General features: G+C 44.5%; 1 protein-coding gene and 1 long non-coding RNA gene across 5 annotated transcripts; one reads left to right on the forward strand and one right to left on the reverse strand.

The window, feature by feature from the left end:
- Positions 1-8,530: 8,530 nt before the first annotated feature.
- Positions 8,531-14,983, reverse strand: LOC127578989 (uncharacterized). 2 transcript variants are annotated; one of them, XR_007957616.1, is made up of 3 exons: positions 14,819-14,983; positions 13,013-13,237; positions 8,531-8,615 (listed from the first exon to the last, which is right to left on the reverse strand). It is a non-coding gene; the product is annotated as an uncharacterized LOC127578989 (long non-coding RNA). The 2 variants fall into 2 exon arrangements; XR_007957615.1 differs by lacking the exon at positions 8,531-8,615 and having other exon boundaries at positions 12,787-13,237.
- Positions 14,984-15,110: 127 nt separating this feature from the next.
- Positions 15,111-24,898, forward strand: LOC127578988 (cytochrome c oxidase subunit 4 isoform 1, mitochondrial-like). 3 transcript variants are annotated; one of them, XM_052031601.1, is made up of 5 exons: positions 15,111-15,172; positions 16,598-16,688; positions 19,216-19,380; positions 20,367-20,498; positions 24,571-24,898. In XM_052031601.1, exons 2-5 carry the CDS (start codon positions 16,598-16,600, stop codon positions 24,705-24,707), a joined length of 525 nt encoding a protein of 174 aa, XP_051887561.1. In that variant the 5' UTR covers positions 15,111-15,172; the 3' UTR covers positions 24,708-24,898. The 3 variants fall into 3 exon arrangements, with proteins under 3 accessions (XP_051887561.1, XP_051887562.1, XP_051887563.1); XM_052031602.1 differs by lacking the exon at positions 15,111-15,172 and adding an exon at positions 15,183-15,348; XM_052031603.1 differs by lacking the exon at positions 15,111-15,172 and adding an exon at positions 15,999-16,022.
- Positions 24,899-25,048: the final 150 nt, after the last annotated feature.

A 25,048-nucleotide genomic window follows, 5' to 3' on the forward strand; every position in this document is an offset into this window, starting at 1 on the left:
GTGGCACAATCCTCTCATGCTAAAACACATCCTGTATTAACTGAAAATATTGGTACTCTTTCATAGTTAACCTATGTTCAGTTTATTTCAATAAACTGAGAAGAATAAGTTACTGTTTAAAACCCTCCCGATTAAAGATATCCATTAACCACAGTTCTTTACTTTCTATTATTTAATCGACCTTTAATCCTGCCACTGCATTCCTGCCTTTAATTAATTTTAATAACAAGCCTCCTATGTGGCACCTTATTAAATACTTCTTGGAAAATCCATACACATAACATCCAGTGCATCTCCTTTATAAGTACACTCCACTGTTTGCACAAAAATCTCCATTAATTCTGTCAGATGTAACTTGCTAGCTGATTTCCAATATCCCATGTCTTTTGAAGTGAGGATTAATTTCTGTCCTGTGGGTCTAGAAACTGTATTTATCTTTATACTTCTGTGAACAATTAGGAATCCTCAACTTTCTTCTGATTGATTTGTATATCTGAACCAGGAGATAATTTTGTATATTGCTGCGAATGGTATGTGCATTATATTCATGTACACATGCCTGAAATTCTTCCCCTCATTTTCTCAGCCTCTCTACTCCCTCTCTCTTTCTCCAATCCTTCTTAAAACTTACCTTTTTGACCAAGTCTTTGATTACCATTCTATTATCTCCTTCTGTGATTTGGTATCAAATACGGTTTGATAATGTTTCTCTGAATAGTTGTGGGATGTTTTACTGTATTTAAGTGCAGTATGCTTTTAGTACACAAAAACTAGAAAACTGCAGATGCTGGAAGTTTGCAATAAAACAGAAAATGATTACAGCACTCAGTAAGTCAATTCAGGATCTGTGAAGAGAGAAATGGCAAAGTGCAGTCAGAACACAATGAATTTCAAATGAAATGTTCTCAGATGGAGAGAAAAGATCCCGTAGCCGTATTTCATGGAAGAGCTGAAAAGTTATCGCTGTTATCCTAGTCAATATTTATCCTTTAATCAGCATAGATAAAATGGGTTATCTTAGAATTATCATACTGCAGATTTTAGGAGTTTGACGTGTGCACATGGGTTGCCATGTATGATATATTACAGTGGCAGGAGTTCAAAAGTCTTGTCAAGTTCAAATATTTAACTGTAAAGCAGTTTGGGGTATCTCAAAAGGGATGTGCTGAACCCAATATAGATGCAAATTTTTATGAATATGAACATAATAATATGATTTAGTGTACAAGTGTCATTAGTTCTCTTCCAGTATGTATGATTTGTTATTCATCAGCAAACATTGCACATCCACTTAATTGTCTCTGAATACTCTCAATCTCCCCTAAACAAGACAATGACATCATTGGGGAATTTGGTATAACTGGAAATTCCCTCCCTTGCCACTGAAAATTCTGCACTCCACCTGACACCACTATCAATCTCTTACCCGTTTTCCATTGTCTTGCTTTAAATTTCAGGCCACTTTCAGTTCAGCTCATTGATTCATTTCGCATCCACTTTAAAAGGTCTACAAAAATTCCTTTTTAAAAGGAATCATGATTTTCACTTTCACTTCAAGAAGCATCAGGAATCTTTTTAAAAAGTGTCCAATAGTTAGCTTGCCCCTTCCAAACACTTCTCTTTGGATACATGCATTCCCTGCCTCCAAGTTTGGCGGAAGCGGTTTTCAAAAAAAGCATTTGGTGAAGAGGAGAAATTTGCAGGGCTGTGAGAAGTGGTGTGTAGTTAGTTTAGTGCAGTGCTGTGGGTCCCTCCTGCCTCTCAAGCCATTAAGCTCTACCTGGAATTGGTCAGGTTATTATTGCTGGCAATCATAATGTTTGCATTTTTTTCCATGCACTTGGGTTTTATAACACCTTGTAAATGAAATAAAATCTAACTTAAATATATAAATATTACCATGAAAAATTTAATTAGGGGGTTAAAACTTTGTAGTATAACTGCAGTTACCAATAAAAACATACACACAGAAAATAAATATGCATACAAAAATTACATTTAATATTTGGTTTAAATAGGTATGTACCTATGCACAATGTGTATGTTTACATCACTTCAATGTCAAAGTGCTTCAGAATACATTATATTTCTTTCTTTTGAATCCACTAAGATTATTTTTATCTCCAACTCTGGAGCAACCAACATGCAGCTGACCATAGGAAAAGCATTGAGTTTCAAGATTAAGGCTGCCAGCTTTTAGTGATTGGCCTTGCGCCTCGTTAATGCTCATAGCAAAACTAAGTTGAACAAGGAACTGAAGTCACTTGTATTGAAAGGGTAGATCAGATGGGATAATTGGTATCTGAGAGATTTTACCTGTCATTATTGTAGCCTCAGTTACATGTGGTGGTAATATTTGAACTGATAATCTTGTGCCATTGAAGAGTGTTGGTGGATCCAAGTTCCCGAGTAGCACGATTGGAGCTCCTTTTTGTTCAAGATTATATGATGGTGACAGAGAGCTTAAAACTTCAGCAGGAAAATATACAGCCTGATTAACGGCTGTCACACTGTCAATAGATTTATATTGTGCAGGTTGTCCAGGAAGGTTTGATAGAAGGTCTTTATTCATGGCCTGCACTGCATCATTTTTTGGTGCTAAAATTGCTCTTTCATGCAACTATTGGTAATTCAAATAGTGTCGAGCGACATTTGGGAAAACAGCTTGCATCAGATCATGAAGTGATGTAGCAATTTGTCCCAGGTTTTTCATCAAAATCATTCCTGTTGAGTCTTCGTTTTTAATTTCCCCTTTTCCTAATTTGAATAAATTCGAAGCAAACTCTCTCACAGATGGATCACCTGTCAAATTCAAGTGTAACTGTTTAATATTTTCCCAAATATACAATGCTTTAATACAAGCTTTCAATACATCTGCTTTAGTACCTCGTGGAATTACTTGTAGCATTTGACAAATATCTCCAGCTCGCACTAAAGTAAAACCTCCCATTAATTTATCATTGTGTCTAAGATCTTGCAACATTCAATCTAATGCTTCAGTGGTTGCTTTATGAACCACTGTACATTCATTACAGACAATAAATTTACAATCTTTTACATTTTTTTTACTCTGCAGTTCCCCAACTAATGTTATATGTTGGAATCTCCACACTTACTAAATTTAAGGGGAGTTTAAAGCTGAATGTGTAGTTCTCCCCCCATCAGAAGTGTCGAAGCAATGCCTGACGATGCCACGGCCAAGGCAATCATGTCATGTCTTTGAACTTTAGCCAAAAGTAAATTAATAAGAAAAAATGTTCTCATTCCGCCAGAAGTATTGAAAAAAGTATGATTCCTTCATCATGGAGCGATGGAGGATGAGGGGGGACCTGATAGAGGTGTATAAGATGATGAGAGGCATTGATTGTGTGGATAGTCAGAGGCTTTTTCCTAGGGCTGAAATGGTTGCCACAAGAGGACCCAGGTTTAAGGTGCTGGGGAGTAGGTATAGAGGAAATGTCAGGGGTATGTTTTGCACTCAGAGAGTGGTGAGTGCGTGGAATGAGCAGCTGGATACGGTGGTAGAGGTGGATACGATAGGGTCTTTTAAGAGACTTTTGGATAGGTACATGGAGCTGAGAAAAATAGAGGGCTATGGGTAAGCCTAGTAATTTCTAAGGTAGGGACATGTTCAGCACAGCTTTGTGGGCCGAAGGGCCTGAATTGTGCTGTAGGTTTTCTACATTTCTATTGTAAACAGCCTCGTTGTATCTAAGGCATTTGTTTAATGTCTCATTTAACTTGGTTCTTTCTCTTCTATATATACTTTTAACTGGTTTACATTGTAGATCATGTCTCTCATAAACTCGGTGCACAAGTCTTCAGTTTCTATTTGTGGTTCAGGTTGACCAAAAGTACTTGGGTCAGGTCCACCCAAATATTTAGTACCTCAAAAACAGAATCTGAAAAAAAAATTGTCAATTTTCAATGAGGAAAATTTAAAATTAGGTCCTCTTTGGGCTGTGCAGTGCCTCCTGGGGGGGGGGGGGGGGGGGTAGAAAAACTGACAGTGTAGCACACATCCTTATGTTGAACATCACTTACGTGAAAAATTTCAGATTTCTAGGTTGTTACGTTACTGAGTTATGCGCAGGACGAAAGGACATTCTGTATTATAGACCTTTAGATGATGCTTTCAGATCAAATATTTCTTTATCCTTTTTCCACATTCTTCTGTTTCCTGTTTTAATGAGGCAACCCACACCATACTATACCTTTGCTCTTGACTCTTATCCCCTCTTCTCAGATTTTTCCGATGGCTTCCTGAGCGTATCCCACTTCCGTGCCGTAGAATCATGTGCCGACCTTCGCCGTGCCGGTCAGTAAGGCGATGCTGCACTCGATCTTGCTGGGAAAGTTTGCTGTAAATGGTGAGTTCAGAGAAATCAAACACCCACACCTAATGCACAGCAACCTTGCTGTGTCACAGTGTGAGGCTGTTAGGCCTAGAATTTCATTATTGCATCCCTTTTGAAACAGCACATCACACCAGTTACCCTTCAGCCAACCATAGTTTAGTCCATGCCAGGAAGGAACGACCCATATGAACCACCCCAAGATCACCGACCTCAACACCACCCACCTCACCCTTCCCAAACCCACTGCACCCTCATCCCAACACCACTGTCACCCTGCACCCTAGTCCCAACACATCCCTAATCTGGCCCATCCTAACATTACTCACCCTGCACACGAGTCCCAAAACACTCCTATACTGTCCCTTCCCAATAACACTCAGCCTGCACCCTAGTCTCAACACCCCCACACCCTGCCCAATCCCAACACCTCTCATCTTGCATTCTAGTCCCAGCACCGCCCCCACTCTACCCCATCCCAACATCACTCATCCTGCATTCTAGACCCAACACAACCCCACCCTGCCAATATCCCATCCCAATACCGTCCATCCCACCCCTGTCCCAACAACCCCCACCTTATCCTTATTTGCCAACCTGCACCCCCATCCCTATGCACCTATATTGCTCCTGTCCATTGACGTTGGCAAGAAAGGAGCAGAAATGTCCAGGCATTCTCCTGGTGTTACTGTTTCTCATTGGCCTCAATATTTCAAACATCTTGCAGAGTTACACTGGTGTTGGGTGGATGGTCAGAGCTTCACTTGTGATGAGTGCAGGTTGTGTTCCACGTATGGAATGAGCCTAGTGTCCTGATGGGCTATTTTGGACAGCATTGTGGCTCATGCACACCAGAATTGCTACATTCATTATTTATTCAGATAGGTTCCTCAGAGAATATCCTGACTGCTGACAAGGCTCTACCTGCAATGCGCTGCACACTCATTTTATCTGAATGCATCTGGGATCCTGGGCCTGACTAAATCAAATATTCTTTCAAAGGTAGGTTTATCATTTTATCTAGAGCTCTTTGTATTTTCTTTTAAGTTTGTCAGTTTGTGTTTGTGTGGCTTATGCTTTGATTGGACATTTTTTGAAGTAGCTATTTCCCTTCAGTATTCTTCGTTACCACAGTCATTTACTTCACAATATGCAAAGTGCTGAGCCTTTCTTCCTGTTGTTAATATGAGGAAGATAATTTAATGAAAGCCCTGCAAATGTAGACATAGCACTGCCTAGGTTATTCACCTGCATTTATCACTGCAGAGGATTGCACATGTTCTTTGAGCTGTCAGAGGAAATCATACTACACAAGATGAACTGCCACAAATGCAGCATACAACCTATGAATATGAGGGCTAGCACACCATGAAGTATTCTTGGTATTGCTCACTCAAAGTAGCCCAAAGTTTATCTGCTACCTCAGACAATCTATAGTTAACAGCTATCTAAACCAAGTGATAGAGAACACCCTGAGTTTCTTTGGATGTTACTTCCTCTATCAGGCACAGCAGTGTGGATGTTAGGTAGTTCTTTTTCACTGACCTTCCGATCCTTGGCGGTGTCACTGAAACATCAACATGCATACAATTGGTCACTTCCAGTGAGCAGTCCACTTTGGGTATGTTATTGTGTGAAGAAGCCCCCAGGATGAGGGAGATGAAGGATTTGCCTCATGTATGGCTTTTAGTTCTACTGTGCGGCCTCCAATTCCAGAGAATTGCTTTGCTGGAAGTCATAATTCTACCTGTAAGGGAGGTAACATCCAAATCTAGCACAAGGTGTGAGGATGACGGTTGTGTGCAGTGGTTGAAATGGCATCATCCAGGTGGTCTGGGAGCTCCTATTCTGGGATGGCACAATATTTGATGGATTCCACAGGAAATGTGCAGAAATAAGAATGTGCTTACCTTTGCTCGGGTCCTGTTATCAACAAGATTTATTCTGCAGCCAATTCTAGGGGATCTTGAAGAATATATTGACTTAGGTGACACCCTCCCTGCATCCATTTTGCAGTTAATAGTGCTTCCACTCCTCCCCTCAACCGTATAGACACCTTCTAGGAAATTATCCAGTTCTCCAATAACAAACAGAGAAACGAAATACATGCTTCTGTTGTGCCAGCTTGATCAGTTATTTCTGTGCTTTTGTTCCCACTACATTTCTGACACCTGCTGCAGCCCCTTAATGCTTGCACATTGCAGGATTTTCCAAAAATCCCTAAAACCTGTGACTAAGCCACAGCAGGAACACTGTGTCCACTTCTAGGCACTTCACATGAAGGAAAAATGGCCAGGGCTTAGAGGAAGATTTACCAACAACTGAAAGTTACATAAACTGAGGACTTACTCCTTTAGTGCAGAGATGATTATTATTACAACACAGAATGGAGTCCATGCTGATGCCCAGAAGGGCAATCCCATCAGTCTCATTCTTCCTCTCCTTAATTCCTGGTGCCTCCCGCAACCTATAGGAGCTTTGGTGATATACTGGCATTCCGTGGACAAACCCTGTGATCTTGCCAGCATTAATAACTTCTCATCCACCCAGTGGTTTAGGTCCACTCTGACCGGGAGCTTGGTGGTGGTCAAGTGCAGCATTGTAGTCAGGAATATTCGTAAACACGTCAGGGTAGTGATGTAGCCTTGCTTGACTCCTGCCCTAACCTCAGTGAGGTTTGTGATGGGTCGGATACTGATAATCATTCCTCATACATTGTGGAGCCTGTCAGCAATGGTGATTGTCTCTGAGATGCATCCATACTGACTGCAGAAGGACAGCTCCTTTTGGGCTTGGTGAAGTCAGCAAAGAGCAGTTCTATGTTGTTCCTGACATTTTTCCTGTAGGCAGTAAGTCGTGAAAATCACGTCACTGGTACTTCTTGAGGACCTGAAGCAACATTGAAATTTTGGGAGGACCTCTTGATCAAGTAACAGGAGACAGTTCAGAAGGGCCATTGTAATGCTCTCTGTTACAAAGAACAGTAATTTGAATTTTCCTTTTGTTGAAGTTTGTCACGATTGCAGCCATTTGGGATTTCCTTGCCCTGCCACATCCTCACGAGGGTGTGACAGTGTGGCACAAGTTCCACTACACCATCAACTCCAGATGCCTCATTATTCATCAGGTTTATGGTATCCTCACCTCATAGTTCCTGTCCTACTGCCTATTACAAGTTGGATATTTCCATTCTTGTTGACAATGGCCTTGATTGATAATCAAGGAACTGATTACAGGTATTAATCATCCAAGTAACCAGATGCACCTAATGCATAATAATGTTATACAGCAGGTGGTTGTGATCTGAAATACATCGCCTGAAAGTAGATTCAAAATTAGATATTGGGTAAATATTTGGAAAGGAGAAATTTGAGGGCCGTGTGAAAACAAAGTGAGACTCATTGGGAAACCTTTTCAAAAGAATCAGCGCCAGCATGGAAGGGCCAAAGGCTTCAGTGCTGTATCGTGCTAGGATTCTATAAGTACACTACAGCCCAGTCTCTCTTACCGTGGCTTAGGAGGAGGTTCACCAGCCCAAAGATTAAGGATTTTGTGTTTTTTTTCTGTGCCAGCTCAAAAGCATTTTTATGATTTTTACCATTCTTAGAAAACCAAAATATTTAACTACAATTCCTAGGTTCATTCCTGATATTGGAAGGACTTCGACACCTAAGGCTGTGGACAAAATATTGCAGTCACCCCCATACTTAAGGGGATGCCTGCCACACCTTTATGATATGTGGCAGACACTGCACCAAGGAAGTGATCATTCCCGTGCCTATATGTCCTGCTTTCCAAATCAGAATGCTGAAATAATCATACCAATAGAGAACAGAAGATTGTTTTAGTGGTAGAAGGTTAGATTTTCACAGTTGCATGGAGCTGAACTTCCGTATCTCACTCTTTCAGAAGCAGAGCACAGATGGTAAGAACTGTTCATGTTCGGGCACCACCTGCTGATGGAAACCTGAAACACAAGGAGCATGTCTTGCAGTAGTTAATATAAGAAAGTCTTAACTATGAAGTGAAATAAAACTATGCATGTTTGGAAATATGAAATAAAACAGAAAGGCTGCAACATACAGCGAGTCCAGCATCATCAGTTGTCAGTCAACACTGGCTGTGACCAAGTTCCAATGATAAATCAATCAAAGGTATTGTTCAGGATTTTGTGGCTTTCCTAATGATGACTGGGACAAGACTGTGAAGGGGTGAGGCGTGTGCTCATTCTCAACTCCCATGCAGTCACACACGCACATACTGAAAACGGAGCAGAAATAATTAGGTCATTTTTCAGGTTGCCACAATGCAATAATCAAAGCTTAGCCTCAGCAAATTAGAATCTGTATCAATGACTTTGATGAAGGGTCTGAATATAGTACATCCACATTTTCTATTAATACAAGAGGGAGCGTAGAAGTGAGCTGTGAGCAGAATACCAGGGTATAGATGAGCTAAATGAATTGGTCAAAATATTGTCAATGGAAAGAAGTGTTGTTCACTTCTGTAGAATAAGTAGAATAGCTGAAAATTATTTCAGTAGTAAAAGGACTGGGAGGTCATTCATTGGAATCCTTTTAAACAAAAGTTATGCCACAAGTGCAACTAAGTGGATTAGGAAAGTCACTGGCACATTGCCTTTATTAAAAAAAACAGATTGGAGTGTAAGAGTATAGATATACCTAATCTTGATCAAGGATCTTGATAAGGCCACACTTGGAGTACTGTGTACAGTTTTGGTATGTTTAACCAAGGAAGGATAAATTTACCATGGAGGGTATGCAGCAAATAATCACTGGGCTGAGACAAAGCAAATGCTGGAAAACTAAAATAAAAACAGGAAATGCTGGAAAATGCTGAGCAGATTAGGATGTGTCTGTGGCAACAGTGTTAATATTTTAGGGCAATGACCTCCAGAACTGGAAAAAGTTAAGAGGCAATCTAATTTAAAGTAACAGAGAAAGGAGGGAGGTCTGTGATAGGGTAGAAGGCAAGAGAAATTAAGTCAAAAGGGCTGTTTGTGCAAGGTGAAAAAGAGTGTAAGAGATAAATAAAGATGAGTCCAGATGAGGTATAAGTGGGAATCATCATCTGATATCACAAATGGAAAATACTGCAGATACTGGAAATCTGAAATAAAAGCAGGGTGGGTTGCAAATGAGGATTCAACTTTTTAAACTGCATGACAGGGCATTTGCTTAGAAACATTTCCCTACCTGGAGGTGACTAAAACAAGGGGTGGCAGATGATCACTGAGGACTGAGATAAGAGTCATAGAGCAATACAGCACGGATACAGGCCCTTCGGCTCAACCAGTCCATGCCGACCACAGTGCCCACCTAGCTAGTCCCAATTTCCTGCATTCGGCCCATATCCCTCCAAGACCCGCCCCTCCCTGTACCTATCCAAGTTCTCCTTAAATGATACTATGGTATCTGCCTCAACCTCTGGCAGCTCGTTCCATATACTCACCACCCTCTGCGTGAAAAAGTTGCCCCTTGGGTCCCTTTTAAATTTTTCCCCTCTCACCCTAAAACCTGTGCCCTCTACCTTTGGTCTCCCCTACCCTGGGGAAAAGACTGTTACTGTCGACCTTATCTATGCCAATATCTATATCTATTATCTACATTGCCCATCCCTAACTGTCATTGAGAAGGTGTCGGTAAGCTATCCTGAACCACTGCAGTCCTCTGCTGAGAATATTCCCAAAGTGCTCCCAGGAATGGAGTTCCAGGATTTAGACCCAGCAATATCCTTCCAAATCAGGATGGTGTGTGATTAGGAGGGGGGCTTGCAGCTGGTGTTCCCATGTATCTGCTGCCCTTGTCCTTCCTGGTGATGCAGCTCACAGATTTGGGAGGCGCTAAAGGAGCAACCTAACCATAGTGCATTTTATATGTGGTACACACGGCAGCCACTGAAGCCAGTGGAGGAGGAATTGAACGTTTAGGATGGTGCCAATCAACAGGCTGCTTTGCCGGAGTTGCTCTCATGCAGACAAGTGCAGAGTATTCCGTCACACTCCTGACTTGCAGCTCATATATGGGGAAAAGGCTTTAGGATGTCAAGAGGTGAGTCACTCACCACGGGATACTAGCATTTGATCTGCGCTTGAAACCACCATACTTATGTGGCTGGTTGAGTTTCTGGTCCAGCTTATTCAAAATTTCAAAAGAAAAGGCAAAAGAGGGAAAGGAGATGGGGTAGCTTTGTCTGGCAACAGAGTTACACAAGGTGGTGAAGAAGGTGTTTGGCACACTTGCCTTCATCGGTTGGGGAAATGAGTACAAGAGTATGGATGTCACGTTGCAGCTATGCAAGATGACGGCAAGACCGCAATTGGTGTATTGTGTGCTGTTCTGGTCACCAAACGATATGAACAACGTGATTAAGCTAGACTGGGTGCAGAAAAGATTCACAAGGATGTTGCTTGGACTGGAGGGCTCGAGTTATGAGGAGAAACCGGATAGGCTGGGACTGTTTTCCCTGGAGCAGAGAAGGCTGAGAGGAGTGACCTTATAGAAGTTCTTAAAACCATGAGGAGCTGTTAGTTCTGGAGATGATGGGGTTGAAATGAAATGATTCCACCTTATAACCACGATCATCTTCTTTGTGCTGGGCATGACTCCAGCCAGTGGAGAGTTCCCTTGGATTTAATTAATTTTTCCCAGGGTACCTTGATGCACTGAGAAACTTCTTCACTCAAAGGGTTCTGCTTCTTTAGATTTTTTATCTCATAGGGCTGTGGGATATCCATTTGCTAAGTATATTCAAGAGAAAGATTGATAGAGGATATGGGGAAGGTGGATTTAAAAAGGCTGCGAGCAGGTAAGACCTCATTAATGTCAGACCGGCAATATTTGCATGGAGGGAAAGAAGCAAATTAAAAAGGTTGTGAGCTGTAAAAGAGTGGCCATTTTGAGAAGGGCTATTTTGAGGGTGGAAATGCTGTGCTTGAGGTCTAACTGCAGAGGCTTTTATGAGTGAGGCTTAGGCAAGGAGGTAGTCAAGGTAAAGTCCTTTTTTCTTTAAAGCCAGTAATAACTTGAGGAGTAGAAATGGCAGTCATTGGAGTGGTATGCTCCATCTGTGAAATAGGTATTGGTTTATTATTGTCACTTGTACCAATGTACAGTGAAAAACTGGTCTTGCAAACTGATCATACAAATCAATTCATTACACAGTACAGTTACATTGAGTTAGTACAGAGTGCATTGATGTACTACAGGTGGGTGAGGTCAAATGTCCCTGATGACTATGTTTGCAGGAATTGTATCCAACTGCAGCTTGTTTCAAACAGTGTGGATCAGCTGGAGTGGCATTTGGACTCAGGAGCATACAGGAGGCAGAAGGTATCATAGGAGTTCCAGGGAAGTGGCCACACTGTAGGTTCAGCCAGATAGAATGGGTGATTGCCAGGAAGGGTAGGCAGATATACGGAGTACCATGTGGCTATTCCCCTCTAGCAGGTATACTGCTTTGGACACTGTTGTGGGGTGGGGGGGGGGGTGGGTGGCCTCTCAGAAGAAAGCCGCAGCCAGAGCAGTGGCATCAGGGCTGGCTCTGTCGTACAGCAGGGAAGGTCAAAGACTAGACAAGTGGTAGTGATAAGGGACTGCGTAGTCAGGAACACAGATAGGCATTTCTGTGGCTGCAAGCAAGACTCCAGGGTGGTGTGTTGCCTCACTGATGCTATGGTCAAGGATGTCTCTGAGTAGATACAGGTCATTCTGAAAGGGGAAAGTGAGCAGCCAGAGGTTGTGGTCCATGTTGGTTCTAATGACATAGGCAGGAAGAGAGATGAAGTCCTGCATAGTGAACTTAGGGAGTTAGGTGGAAAGTTGAAAAGAAGGACCTCTAGGGCTGTAATCTTAGGATTACTCCCTATGCCATGCGCTAGTGAGGCCAGGTGTGGCTAAAGAAAGGGCTTTGGATATCTGGATCATTGGGAACTCTTCCAAGGCAGGTGGGACCTGTACGAGAAGGACGGATTTCACCTAAACTGGAGGGGAACCAATGTCCTTGCAGGGAGGTTTGCTGGTGCTACTTGGGAGGGTTTAAACTAGTGTGGCAAGGGGCTGGGAAATGGAGCAGTAGGTCAGCAGGTAGAGTGATTGAGAAAAGAAGGTAGAGGTAAGGTAAACCTAATAGGAAAAACAGGCAGAACCAGAATAATCAACATGGCAAGAATGATGGTCTGAAGAGTATTTATTTTAATGCAAGGAGTACAGCAAGTAAGGCAGATGAGCTTAGAGCCTGGATTAGTACATGGAACCACAGTATTGTAGCCATTACAGAAACTAGGTGGAGAGGAGAGAAAGAATAGCAGCTCAGTGTTCCAGGACACAGATGTTTCAAATGGGAAAGAGGTGGGGTGTTGCATTTTTGATTTGGGTGTCGTTGCAGATTAACTGGACTCTGACAACTTGCACTCATTTCTCACTCCCTTTATTTACTTGTGCACAAGGAGAACACTTCAGCCCCTGTCACCGAATCGCTCTAAAGCTGCAGTAGAGTTCTCTTTTTATACAGATATTGACCAATTAAAATCTTGTGCACCTTAGAATCCCTCATTTGCATACATAAAATACCAATCACCTTACATCAATATAGGTGCTAATAACCAATAGAAACTATACGTTAATGGCCAATAATACCTTAGTGTTAGTAAAGTAATTGTCCAATAGTTAGTGTGTGCCTTGCATCCTTCGTTTGCATCCTTGTATTGGTGTGCGTGGTGGCCTCGGCTCCCATGCTGTACAAAGAGGAGCTCTGCCCTCAAGGACCTTGCTCAGCACGGGTGACTGCACACTGCAAACCGTCTCTGCTTGCACATCTTAAACCTCACCTTGCCGCAGCTTTCACACGTTCTCCCTTTTGTCCTGGAAAAGATAGCACAAATCTTACTGAGTTTCAATAGCACAGAGTTTCTGGAACTCCGTAATGACTTCATCAGGGGCAGTTGGCTGTTCTGTGGGCCATCAACCCACAGAGTGATCTCAGGCAACAAATATCACAACCAGCAGGCCCCTAACAGTAGGAAGTCTAACGCTAATCAGTTCTGGAGGGCCACAGTGCGAATTGCTACCATCTCAGCTGTAATGTCCTTAATGGCCTGGCTCGAGTCCTGTAATGCTAGGGCCGTCTCAATAGCCAATCTCTCCATTGCCGAGGCCATGTTTTCATGAGCTGGTCACCAGAATGGAGCCGCTATTATCCTGAGAGGCTGATAGAAAGGCTGATACCATCCCTCAAAGCAAGTGCAAAGCCAAGGCTCGTCCTTATGGGCAGTGCAGTTTCTTATCTCCCTTTGGCTCTGGTGTCGTTAGCAAAGTAGAAGACGGAATGGAGTTAACTATGATTAATGGCTACTGGTGTTAATGTCAAACAGATGAACATCCACACCACGAGTGAAAGCATGTTGCAGTATTGTGTGGCACTAACACAAACTCTAAAAGGTTTCCATCAACAGGTAATTGAAGCCCAAAAGGTCATAACGACTACAGAATGTCATGCCTGCCAGTCAGGGAATTGGGCACTCGTGAAATCCTATCGACTGAAACATTGCCTTGAACCCGGGTGGGAAGGTCCATTATCAAGTGTTGCTGACCACCCATTACTGCCGTGAAGGTCCAAGGGAAGCTGACATGGGTCCATGCATCACACATCAAACCTGCTGCGCCACCACTGGACCAGGGAACCAGTGGCAAAGACCCCAAAGTCAAGAACTAACTAACGGAATTATTTGGTCATTACTGTACGCGGTTTTAGTTATTATGTGTCTTAGGTTATGGATATTCTGTGTTCCTGTCCTTTACTTAAGTGCAGAACCACATTATACCATCTCATGTGGAGATAGGCCTGTCACACGGTATGGAGGGCAGCGGCTCTGGCCACTTGCTTCCTTCCACAACTTAGCCCGTCTGTTTGTCAGGATTGTGTCGCTCGGCCGCCCCAGTGGATTGAGGGTGGGTACGGGCAGGTGGGGAAGCGTTTACGCAGTAAAGCTTTCATCGATTGCGGCACCACCTTGCCCGTAAAGTGTGGTCTATTGTCACGACATCTTCTCAGGGATTGCAAACCTTTATCGCTCAACCAACGTTGGGCAAAACCAGAAAATGTTGGCCTCAGAAAGCCAAGCAGCATCTGTGGAGAGAGAAACTGGGGTTAACGTCTCAGGACTGACGACGGGTCATTAAGCTGTTTCTCTGTCCACAGGCGTGGTCGACTATGAGTGTTCCCAAAATTTTCTGCGTCTTTTTTTAAATTTCCGGTGTCTTTTTTGTTCTGTTTCCCACATTACTCAAGCCGTTTATCGACAGTGTTGTGCAAACCAAATTCCAACCCAGCAATGGATTCCGGCAGGTTCAGAGATGAGCTGGAAGTGGATGGGAGGTGTTTACGGTCGGGGGGGAGGTGCAGTCTGTGTGGATCGCACGGGAGCGCTCACCCCACACACCCACCGGGGTTCGTGCAGCGCCAGCGGCCTGGGGAGAGGCATCAACCTGGTCCCTCCGTGAAACTGCCGCTGCGCCACCTGCGGCTCCATTCCGGCCCCGCCCCGCGCTCTGAGTTCAACTCCGCCCTCGGCGAGCGGCCAACGCCAGCCCTTGGGGGGGGGCTACAAACCAGGGACCTACCCGCTCCCCAACTATCGCCGTAAAAGCGCCGGGCGAGAAAAGTTTGGAGGCGTTTGGTAAAGTTTGGAAAAGTTTTGGTAAAGTTTTGGAAAAGTTTGTGGCGGCGGCTCCCATGATGCCGCAGAGAGCCGGCGTGGCCCCGCCCGCAGCCTGTGCACCCGGGGAGGAAGAGGCACGGTAGGTGGAGGGCAATCCGGTGCTGGGCCTGGAGCTGGAGCACACCGCACCCCCCACCCCCCAAAAAAAACCCGCGCTCACCCCGGGCGGATCTGGTCCGAGCAGCGGACTGGGCGCTGGCGTCGCCCGCCGGCCCCGGATCCGAGAGCCGGCCGGTCGGCCCCCCGCCGCTGGAGGTCAGATCGGACGCGCTCCCTCCATTTCCCCCCCCCCCCCCCCCCCCCCCCCGACGCCTGGTTCTCGTGTTAAATACAAATCGCAGTGGTGCAAAGCCGAGGAGCGCAGGAGAGGGTGGCGGGGAGTGGGCGAACAGCGAGACATGAGGGGGTGGGGGCAGGAGGGAGGCGAGAAGTGAAAGTAGTGGCTGGAGGGAGAGGGGAACTGGGGGAAAGGAGACACCTGAGGTTCTGCAGCAACACACACACACAGTGCTGGAGGGACTCAGCAGGTCGGGCAGCATCTGAGACCCTTCATCGGGATCCGAAACGTTGACTGTTTATTTCCCTCCATAGATGCTGCCTGACCTGCTGAGTTCTTCCGGCAGTTTGTGTGTGTGTGTGTAACTGGGTAAAAGGCGGGGGTGAGGGAGGAGGTGGTGAAGGGTTGAAGTGAAAGAGGGGAGAGGGCTCGGGGAAGTGAGGGAGGGCTGCCGGTGAGCAAAGCGGTGAATCTGCAGCGAGGGAGGGAGGTGCCGAGCGCTGGGTCTGTGCCCGTGTTGAGATTGGGCTTCGGTTGGTGGGCAGGATACCGCAGTGCGCAATAACAGGCGGACCTGAGCAGCAACTGGTCCTACGGCGAGGTCGCAGCCGACGGGAGCCTTGTGATCATTTGTCATTGGGGAAACGGGAAGGTTGGTCTGGTCTGGTATTCTCTGGTACAGTCACGTTGTCCAACGACACCGGGTTTCGGCGCTGTTGACTTTTTGTCTTGTTGAGGTTTAATTTCCTCCAGCCCGTATTAATGAAACGCAGGGAGCGGGAAGGTGATTGAGGACAAATTGACAGTGACGCCAAAACCTGAAGGGCGTCCCGTCACATCTTTCTGCACCGACGCGGGTCACCAGCTGGAGTTCTCTGCTCCCACGCCCCGGCCAAGCGATGGCAGGAGATGTGCGCAGTGAAACTCGGAACAGCTTTCACTAGGCGTTGATAAAATCCGGGCAAGCAAAGTGGATTGTTCTCCTTGTAACGTGCCAGCTCACCAAGGTCTTGAAGCCCCTTTTGTCCCGCCAACAATTTGATTCGGTAATGTCCAATATTTATGAAGGGAGGGGGCAGAAGCTCCCCAATAGGAACATTAACCAAATTCGTCCCTCCATCAGTGTCCAGCTGCCGTGTTTAAACGATTCCCGTTGAGCCTTAAAGCTTCACTGTGTCCCTAACTTTGCTCTTCTAACAAAACGAATTGTGTGTTATTTGATTGCAGATGTTGGGTTTTTCTGTGTTTCGAGGGGCTAACCTCCTGAGAGCCCGGAGTCTGTTATCTGCTGCCTGTGTTCGAACAGTTCACGGACATGGTGAGCACCCGTCCCTTTTGCATCCAAACTACCCCTGATCCCAAGTCATTGGTACATGATCACACCTGCTTGTAATGAATACCGTGGTCTGAGGGGGAACTGTGAGATACTGGACGAGTTATGCAGAAACCTGCACGAATGACCCAAAGATACAGGTTCAAATCCCAGCACAGTAAAAAGGGGATTAAAATTTAATGAATTCTACAGAAACGTGGGATAAATAATGGTGATTAAAAATTGCTGGAACGTGATTGCTTCTGGTTCACCCTCCTTTAGGGAAAGAAGCCTGACCTGTCAGGGACTCCAGATGTTAACTTGCCTCATAAGTAGTTCCTCAAGTCACTCACTGCACTGAAATCCTCAAACAAAACCGATGAGTAAAACTAGATGGAGCTCCCAGAAGGCATAACTGACCAGATGAAGTGCACCCAGCCAAAACTGGGTGAAAAATCCGACCTTTTGGTCACCAGCCAGGAACACCTGCCAGATGCCACCATTAGATGAAAACTGTGATGTGGTGCAGGGTTAAACAGATAGTGGTAATTGAACACGTGGTTGACATGTGAAGACTGGCCACTTGAGCAGGACATTGGAATGCACTTGCTAATTCTGGAATAACATTTTTGGATTTTTATTATTGTCACATGTACTGAGATACAATGAAGAGCTTTTGTTTGCATGCCATCTAGACAGATCATGTCATACATAATTATATCAATGTAGTAAAAGGAAAACAATGCAGAATATAGTGTTGCAATTACAGAGAAATTGCACTGCAGGCAGACAAAGTGCAAGGGCCTCAGTGAAGTAGATTGGGAGATCAAGAATTCATCTTTTAGTGTATGAGAGGTCCATTCAAGACTCTTAACAGTGGGATAGAAACTTGCCTTGAGACTGGTGGTTCTTGTTCTCTGGCTTTTGTATCTTCTGCCCAACGGGAGAGGAGAGAAGAGGGAATGTCTGGGTTGGGAGTGCAGAGAAGGAAACATGAGGTGCAAAACATTTGTGAGGGAAGGTTATGACCTCCTGAAGCAGATCCTGACTGAGACCCCACTGGTACAAGTAACTCTTCCAACCCTTCAACTGATTTATGGTCTAGAATAACTGAACCAGCTGTACCTGTACCAGTACCAGGGAAGGGCAGGCTACCCCATTCACTGTTACAGTGGTGGCCACTGGCCAGTGATACAGTCTACGTTGTGACTGATCCTAATGTGTGCTGAACATCGTATAGTGATCAGCTGACAGAGTGCTGGATTTGATTTTAGCTCCTTCCTATAAGTGTGATTGAAGCAAATCTACCTCCAGAACATCTACTTTTCCAAAATCTCCCTTTAATTTTATTTGAAGTTTGAGTCCAGTGAGGGATTATTTTTACTGGGGAGCAGGATGGCAAAGCTAAGAAAGGACAGCACAACCCAGTTACTGAGCAGCTACAGGACAGAGCGGACACAAAGTAAGGCTTCAGCTATCCTATTCTAAGTATTAACACAACTCTAAAATAATTCCCATGTGCATAAGGGAAATCAGAAATAAAGCAGGAAATGCTCAGCAGATCAGGCAACATCTATAGAGAGAGAAACAGTTAATGTGTTTTGTCAATTATCTTCCATCAAAAGAATTATTTATTTAAAGAAACATTTCTGCTCCACCAGTGTGATAGGTTTGCAGTTCAGCACCGCATTTTCCCTCCAGGATATTTATACAGGGTTGTGGTGGGAAGAACACTGTAGAAGTTAGTGTTCGGTGACAAGCCAAACCTCCTTAACCTCTGAAGAAAGTAAAGATGCTGGTGAATTTTCGTCCACTGTTTCATAAAGACCTAACAAACTGGAGCAAGTATCGGCCAATTGACCCATTGAGCTTGGTCTGCCACTGAAGTTCTGCTGGGACTTTATTCCTTGGAGCGTAGGAGACTGACGGGTGACCTTACAGATGTGTATAAAGTCATGTGGGGCATAGCCAGGGTGTCTTTTTCCCAGGGTTGAGGAATCAAGAACTAGGGGGCATAGGTTTAAGGTGAGAGGGGAAAGATTTAATAGGAACCCGAGGGGCAACTTTTTCATGCAGAGGATGATGGGTATGGTAATTGGTTTATTATTGTCACATTGTACTGAGGTACAGTGAAAAACTTTGTTTTGCATGCCATCCATACAGATCATTTCATTACATCAGTACATTGAGGTAGTACAAGGGAAAACAATGCAGACGTATGTGGAATGAGCTGCCAGAGGAAGTGGTTGAGGCAGGCACAATAACAGCATTTAAAGGACAGTGGGACAGGTACGTGGATAGGAAAGGTTTAGAAGGTTATGGGCCAAACGCTGGCAAATGGGACTCGTTTGGATGGGGCATCTTGGTTGGCATGGACCAGTTGGGCTGAAGGGCCTGTTTCTGTGCTGTGTGACTATGAATGAATTATGGAGATTGTGGATAGAAGGAGCAGGAGATACACGCTGACGGGGAATGAGAGGGTGGGACTCGCTGTGTATGTGGTATGCTAACAGCTCTGCACATTATTATTCAGAGATTGTCCAGCAGGAAGACCTGTCAGTGCCGATGTACTGTGATCGGAGGGATACACCACTCCCTGACGTTCCCTATTTCAAGAAGCTGAACGCGGAGCAGATGGCACTGAAAGAAAAGGAGAAGAGTTCCTGGACCGATCTGACCAATGAAGAGAAGGTCGCACGTAAGGCAACCTGAGCCGCTTGGCAAATGACATTTCTTCACGTTGATTGGACGTTGGTGCTGAGAAACTGAACATCGTGCATTCTGTCAAGCCAGTATTTAAACCGAGTGCTCCCAGCTGAGCTATGGCCTTTGTTAGATCCAGAGTAAACCATCATGGTCAGCTTAGTTGTGAGACTCACTCCCATAAAGGGAAGAGAGTCATTTTGCCCATCTTGGGCAGTGGAGCAGTGTCCAAAACTGCCGCTTGGAATGGATCCAATGTTCATTTCTGGAGTATGTGTTGGCCATGCCCACTGGGACCCAGAATTGGAATTGGTTTATTATTGTCACTTCTACCGAGGTACAGTGGAAAAACTTGGTCTTTCATACCGTTTGTACAGATCAATTCATTACACAGCGCATTGAGGTTGTACAAGGTAAGTCAATAACAGAATGCAGAATAAAGTGTCACGGCTACTGAGAAAGTGCAGTGAAGGTAGAATTGCAACACCTGCAGATTATCCTTTAAAAGAAACCCATAAAGGCTCTGATACTCTAGCCCATTGGTCTAGGCTGGATTCAATAGCACATCAAAGGAGCAGGCTAAGCTATCTTATTACTTAATTGCAGGCACTTGTACAAACATTTGGCCCATTGGGTCTGTTGGTGATGTCACTTTCATTCCTGGGTGAGGAAAGAGAGAGAAACTGTACATACCAAACAATGCAGCTTCTCCCGGGAGTGAGAAGGCTCTGACCTCACCCAGGGCCATGTGTGAGACAGCAGAGAGGCTCATTCGGGAAGGACTGCAAACTTCAAAGACAGACGATGGCCCCTGAATCCCCACAGCTCTTTGCAGCTCAGAAAATGGATTTTCTTTTTTTTCCCCAAAAATCACCAAAGAGAATTTCTGACCGTCTCATTTGTCACCAAGAGGAGGGGGTATAATTCAATTAATATTTTTTTGCCTGCTTATGGATTGATCCTGTGTTTGTTTTATTCTAGTGTATCGTATAGCTTTCAACCAGACCTACACGGAGATGACCAAAGCAACCAATGAGTGGAAGACTGTGCTGGGTGGTGTGTTTGTTTTCCTCGGATTCACTGGCCTGATCGTGTGGTGGCAGAGGATGTACGGTGAGCGCCCCCCCCCCCCGCCCCCCACCTTTCATCAGCAGACTTTACAAATTACAAGATGGAGAGATTAATTGGGAGACTTTGGAACCTGTGTTACTGATTGGGTCTGACTTGCTTGGCAACAGGTTCAAACACAGCCATGCAACAGCACTGACTGCTGCCAACTGGGGCTTCAGAACTGCCTGGTATTTGGGGTTGAGTGCTCTTTGGTTTCTGTTTGAGGATGCCTCCTCCAGTTTTACTTCAGTTCACCCAAGGCTTCTGTGGAGGCTCCTTCAAAAGAGTTCCTCCATCACTAGCAACAACTTTACTATAAACCTTGTGCCTGGAGTACACACAGTCACAAGGTGCTTGTAACTCATCTCTCAATTCAAACATTTTTTTCTCAATATAAAGGCTCTAACTATTGGTATTTCCTCATTTCTGCTGTTCCCTGCTGCCAAACAGTATATAGTTGTAAGCGCTTGCTCACTCTCAACTGAGACTGAAGGTTGAGAGTTGAAGCCCCATTTTGGCACAGAATCCAAGCCAATATTCTGCACTGTCGAAGCTGCCTGTAAACCAAGGGGGCTTCTCAGTGGATGCAAATAATTCCATGACCTTATTTGAAGGCAACGTGGCAGTTTGTTCAACCGACTTCTCGAGATGATCTGGTTGCTTTGTCATTGATAATGGTGTCATCTTGGTGTGTGAAGGGAAAACTGCAGTTTTTCCTATTTGTATCAAGAACTATACTTCAAAATTACTTGATAAGATTTGGGGGTAAAAAAATCTACAGGACACCTTGAGGTTATTGCAGAAGAGTCTCCTTCAAAGGCTTGTCCTCCTTCTGCACTGTCACCCATGCATTCCTTGAGCAATGTCTTTGTCTGTGGGCTAATCCTCTGGTATATCCTGTATCCTAGCAAGAGTATCAAAAACAGCAACTGTTTCCACGTGGATCTAGACATGCCCCTCCCTCATTGTTAAAATGCTTGCCAATGTCCACTTCTGAATGGGCTGACACCCTCCAACTAAAGCTTGGAGAAAGCAAAACCATTATTTTTTTGGTCTGTGTCACAAATTCCATGCTTCTCCAGTAACTTACGACCATCCCTAGTGACTGAGGCAGAAGCAAACAGTTTGGTAGCTTGGCATTCTGTTTAACAGCACAGTTGTCTTTTGTATTTATCAGGCCTGAATCCTGTCCAAACTCATCTCGTTCTAAAACCCTCACTATGCCTTTGCCACCAGATTTTGTATTTCAATGCTCTCCTGGCCAGGCCAACACCTAACAACCCCTCCATTCTAATATAGGGTCTTGGATCTGAAACATCAGTCTGTCCACAGTGCAGCAATACTGTGTCTCATAATGGCTTGTTACATAGTCAGGTGACACTGTCTGGTGACGAGCTTACTTGTGGTTTTCTGCAGTTGACTATCTTTTGCAGAGTGTCTGGTTCCCAGTCTGATGCCTTTTTGTTTCAAGTCCTGCTGCCTAGGTTTCTCCACCCAATGTCTCTTCTTGTGTTATCACTAACGTTGGCCATTTCAGTATGAAAGTAAACAGAAAGGGGTGTCCACGTAACTGAGAGTCTGGTGATCTTTGTCTTTCTGTTTATCTATCAGAGCAGGGACTCACAAGCTGGAGTATTGTTCTTGCAGTGCATCAGGTTAATTCTGCCCATTGACAGCCTCCAGTTTTGATACCTTCACATTTACAAATTGAGTTAGGTTTGTGTTCCATTCCGTGTCCCCATGTCTGTCACTCTTATATCCTCTAGACTTACCCTATGTCCATGCATACACCATGGATCAGGAATTCTCTAACCCAAGGTTGTGTCCAAGGTTAGGCAGGCTGTATGTGTTAACAAACATTAGGGTGTGGCCTCCTGTAATGGTTGGATCATTCACACTGATCCCAGCTGGTACCTACACTGGCCCCAGGGCTCCTGATGCATTGCCATCATTGGGCAGTGACCCTTCCATGAGGTGCTGTGGGCTGTGTCCACAAAACCACCCTGATAGAACTTTGGAAGCAGTTGAAGAAAAAAAAGTATCATTTATTTGAAAACAAAGAAAATTACCAAAAGGAAAGTCTAATCTCACCACTTAAATGAAGGTTGGAGACTCTATGCCACTGACTGGGGCTACATTACAGGTGTCAACCAAAGCTGGTGTAAAGCTGCAGAGCCATGTGTCTGACCCCTCCACTCAGCAATTCACGCAAGCCCCGTCCCTCAATGGCAAGGCCAGGGCTGGAACAAGAGGTTGAAAGCGTGCACATTCGACCTCAGCACATTCCCTCTGGTTCCGCTGCTGGTTGTCAATGAGCCTGTTGCCCAGACATCAGCACGTTTCACCCAAGACTATTTGATCTGGTTTCCAACCCCACAAGACTTGGCTCTTGGACATTTAGTTGGAAACTCCCATTGTTGGATCTTCAGATTTACTCCTGTGTACACTGGTAGCCTGTAGAACACTTGACTCGTTAGTGTTCTCATTCATCCAGTTTGACTGTGTCTGGTTAAAACCTCTATCATTAACTGTTGTGGTCCTCACTGCCACATTATGAACCTGTGTCAAGGAACTGGGAATTGAGGGGCATTTGAAGGTTGGATGTTGAAGTTCTTATTGCTCAGTGCCAAAAGACAAGGCTATGATGATCTCCCTTGGCTCATCTACTGTGGCTGCCACTAATGTGACTCAAACCAAAAAATACTGCCAATGCTATAAATCTGAAAAACAATGCTAGAAACAGTTGGGTCAGGCAGCAACTGTAGAGAGAGAAAAACAGTTAACATTTCAGATCATCATACTGTTAGTGACAAGTGTGCTTTAAGTTGCAAAGGGGGTGGGAATTTTGTTTTCTGCCCTTGTTCATCTCCCTCATGTACAATTCTAGCAGATCAGGAAACATTCATTTCTCGTACAACATCTGTCACCTGGATTCTCAATCTCCACCTTATCACAGATATTCCTTTGTTCTGTCCAGCTTTCCCCACTCCCTCCCCTGCAACTTAAAACAGGCTTGTTCTGACTTTTGCAGTTCCAGTAGAAAATTGTCTACCCAAAGGATTGTTTTTCCCACTCTGCACAAGTGCTGAGCATTTCCAGAGTCACTTATGCTACTACCACCACCAGCAGAGCAATGTCTAACCCCATCTGCAGAAGAGTATTAAAGTTATCACTTGTCTGCATCTTATTGGTTATTGCAGCAATGGCTTGCCACATCTTTTGACTCAGGTTTTCAAAGTGTCACAAGTTCAGATCCTGTTAGTCTCTGTTTTTCCATCACCCCTTGGGGATAAGATGTTTAGCTTCACATTACATTGGCAATCCCCAGCTGCACCACTCAACTGCCAGACTGCTTCAATGACTGCAACAAAGCTGAAAAAGCAAATCTATTCTTGGTTTCAACAGCACCTTGGGTGGCAGAGGACATGTTTGGCTCAAACAATAATCCTAGCCATCAATGCAAAAGCAAAAATACTGCAGCTGTTGGAAATCCAAAACACAAACAAGGCAGGAAATACTCAACAAGTTGTATGTGTGCAGTTGAAACTAGTTTTCACATGTGTAGCTATTTCTTTCCCACCTTATGCAACTTAATGCTGGAGGGGCTGTCACTGACTCCTGTGTTACAAATAATTTCAGCTTTTCCCCCACTCGACCATTAGATGTTTCTGACAGACACCTCCATCTCCCAACATATCAAACTGAACCGTCATCCTGGCCTGCAGTTCCCTTTTCAGGGCCTCATCTATTCCTGTCTGCATTCTAAAGTCTGCAGCCTCCCCTGACCACACATGCACTATAACATTTGCCACCCCACCCATTATCTTGAGACCCCAGAGCTGTTCCAGCCCTCTCTGCAAATTTCCACTAGCCTAACTTCTCTCCTTTCGTAATTTTTTTTTCCCCCTCCAAGCAAACTTTCAATAACCCCACCTAATAGGTCTTCCTGGATTAGCAGCTCCTTTTCCTTCTCTTCAATGCTGACAGGGATGGCATGCTGCCTTAACACTGGGTAAAAGCTGTGTGATTCTTGCTGTGCTATGAACTAATTGTGGCTTTCCTATTTATTGTTCAGTGTACCCTGATCAACCACACACCTTTAGTGAGGAGTGGCAGCAAAAGCAAGCCCAGAGAATGCTGGACATGCGCATGAATCCTATCGAGGGATTTGCCTCCAAATGGGACTACGAGAAGAACGAGTGGAAGAAGTGATCATTTTCACTCGAGCCTGAGATTCCAACAGATCCTCACCAATAGAACTACTTTAAATGGCCTAACTCCATCCACCTGTGGTGTCAAAATGAAATGCAAAATAACCGTATATGTGCCTTCAGCAGCATTTAAATATTGAAAATGTCACAGCAGTTACAATGCAACTTGTAATAAAGGTTGCTCTTATAAAATTCTGTTGTACTCATGTTTGAGAAATATCACCAGCACAATTCACTATGTGAAATGGATGGGATCGAAACAGTCCCTTCTTGGTAGGGAAGTGTCCATGAACTTGCACTCTTTGTTCCATGTACACACACACATACACTAGGAGGAGGATT

Source organism: Pristis pectinata, chromosome 16 (genome assembly GCF_009764475.1).
Source record: "Pristis pectinata isolate sPriPec2 chromosome 16, sPriPec2.1.pri, whole genome shotgun sequence".
In the NCBI taxonomy this organism is placed as follows: domain Eukaryota; kingdom Metazoa; phylum Chordata; class Chondrichthyes; order Rhinopristiformes; family Pristidae; genus Pristis; species Pristis pectinata.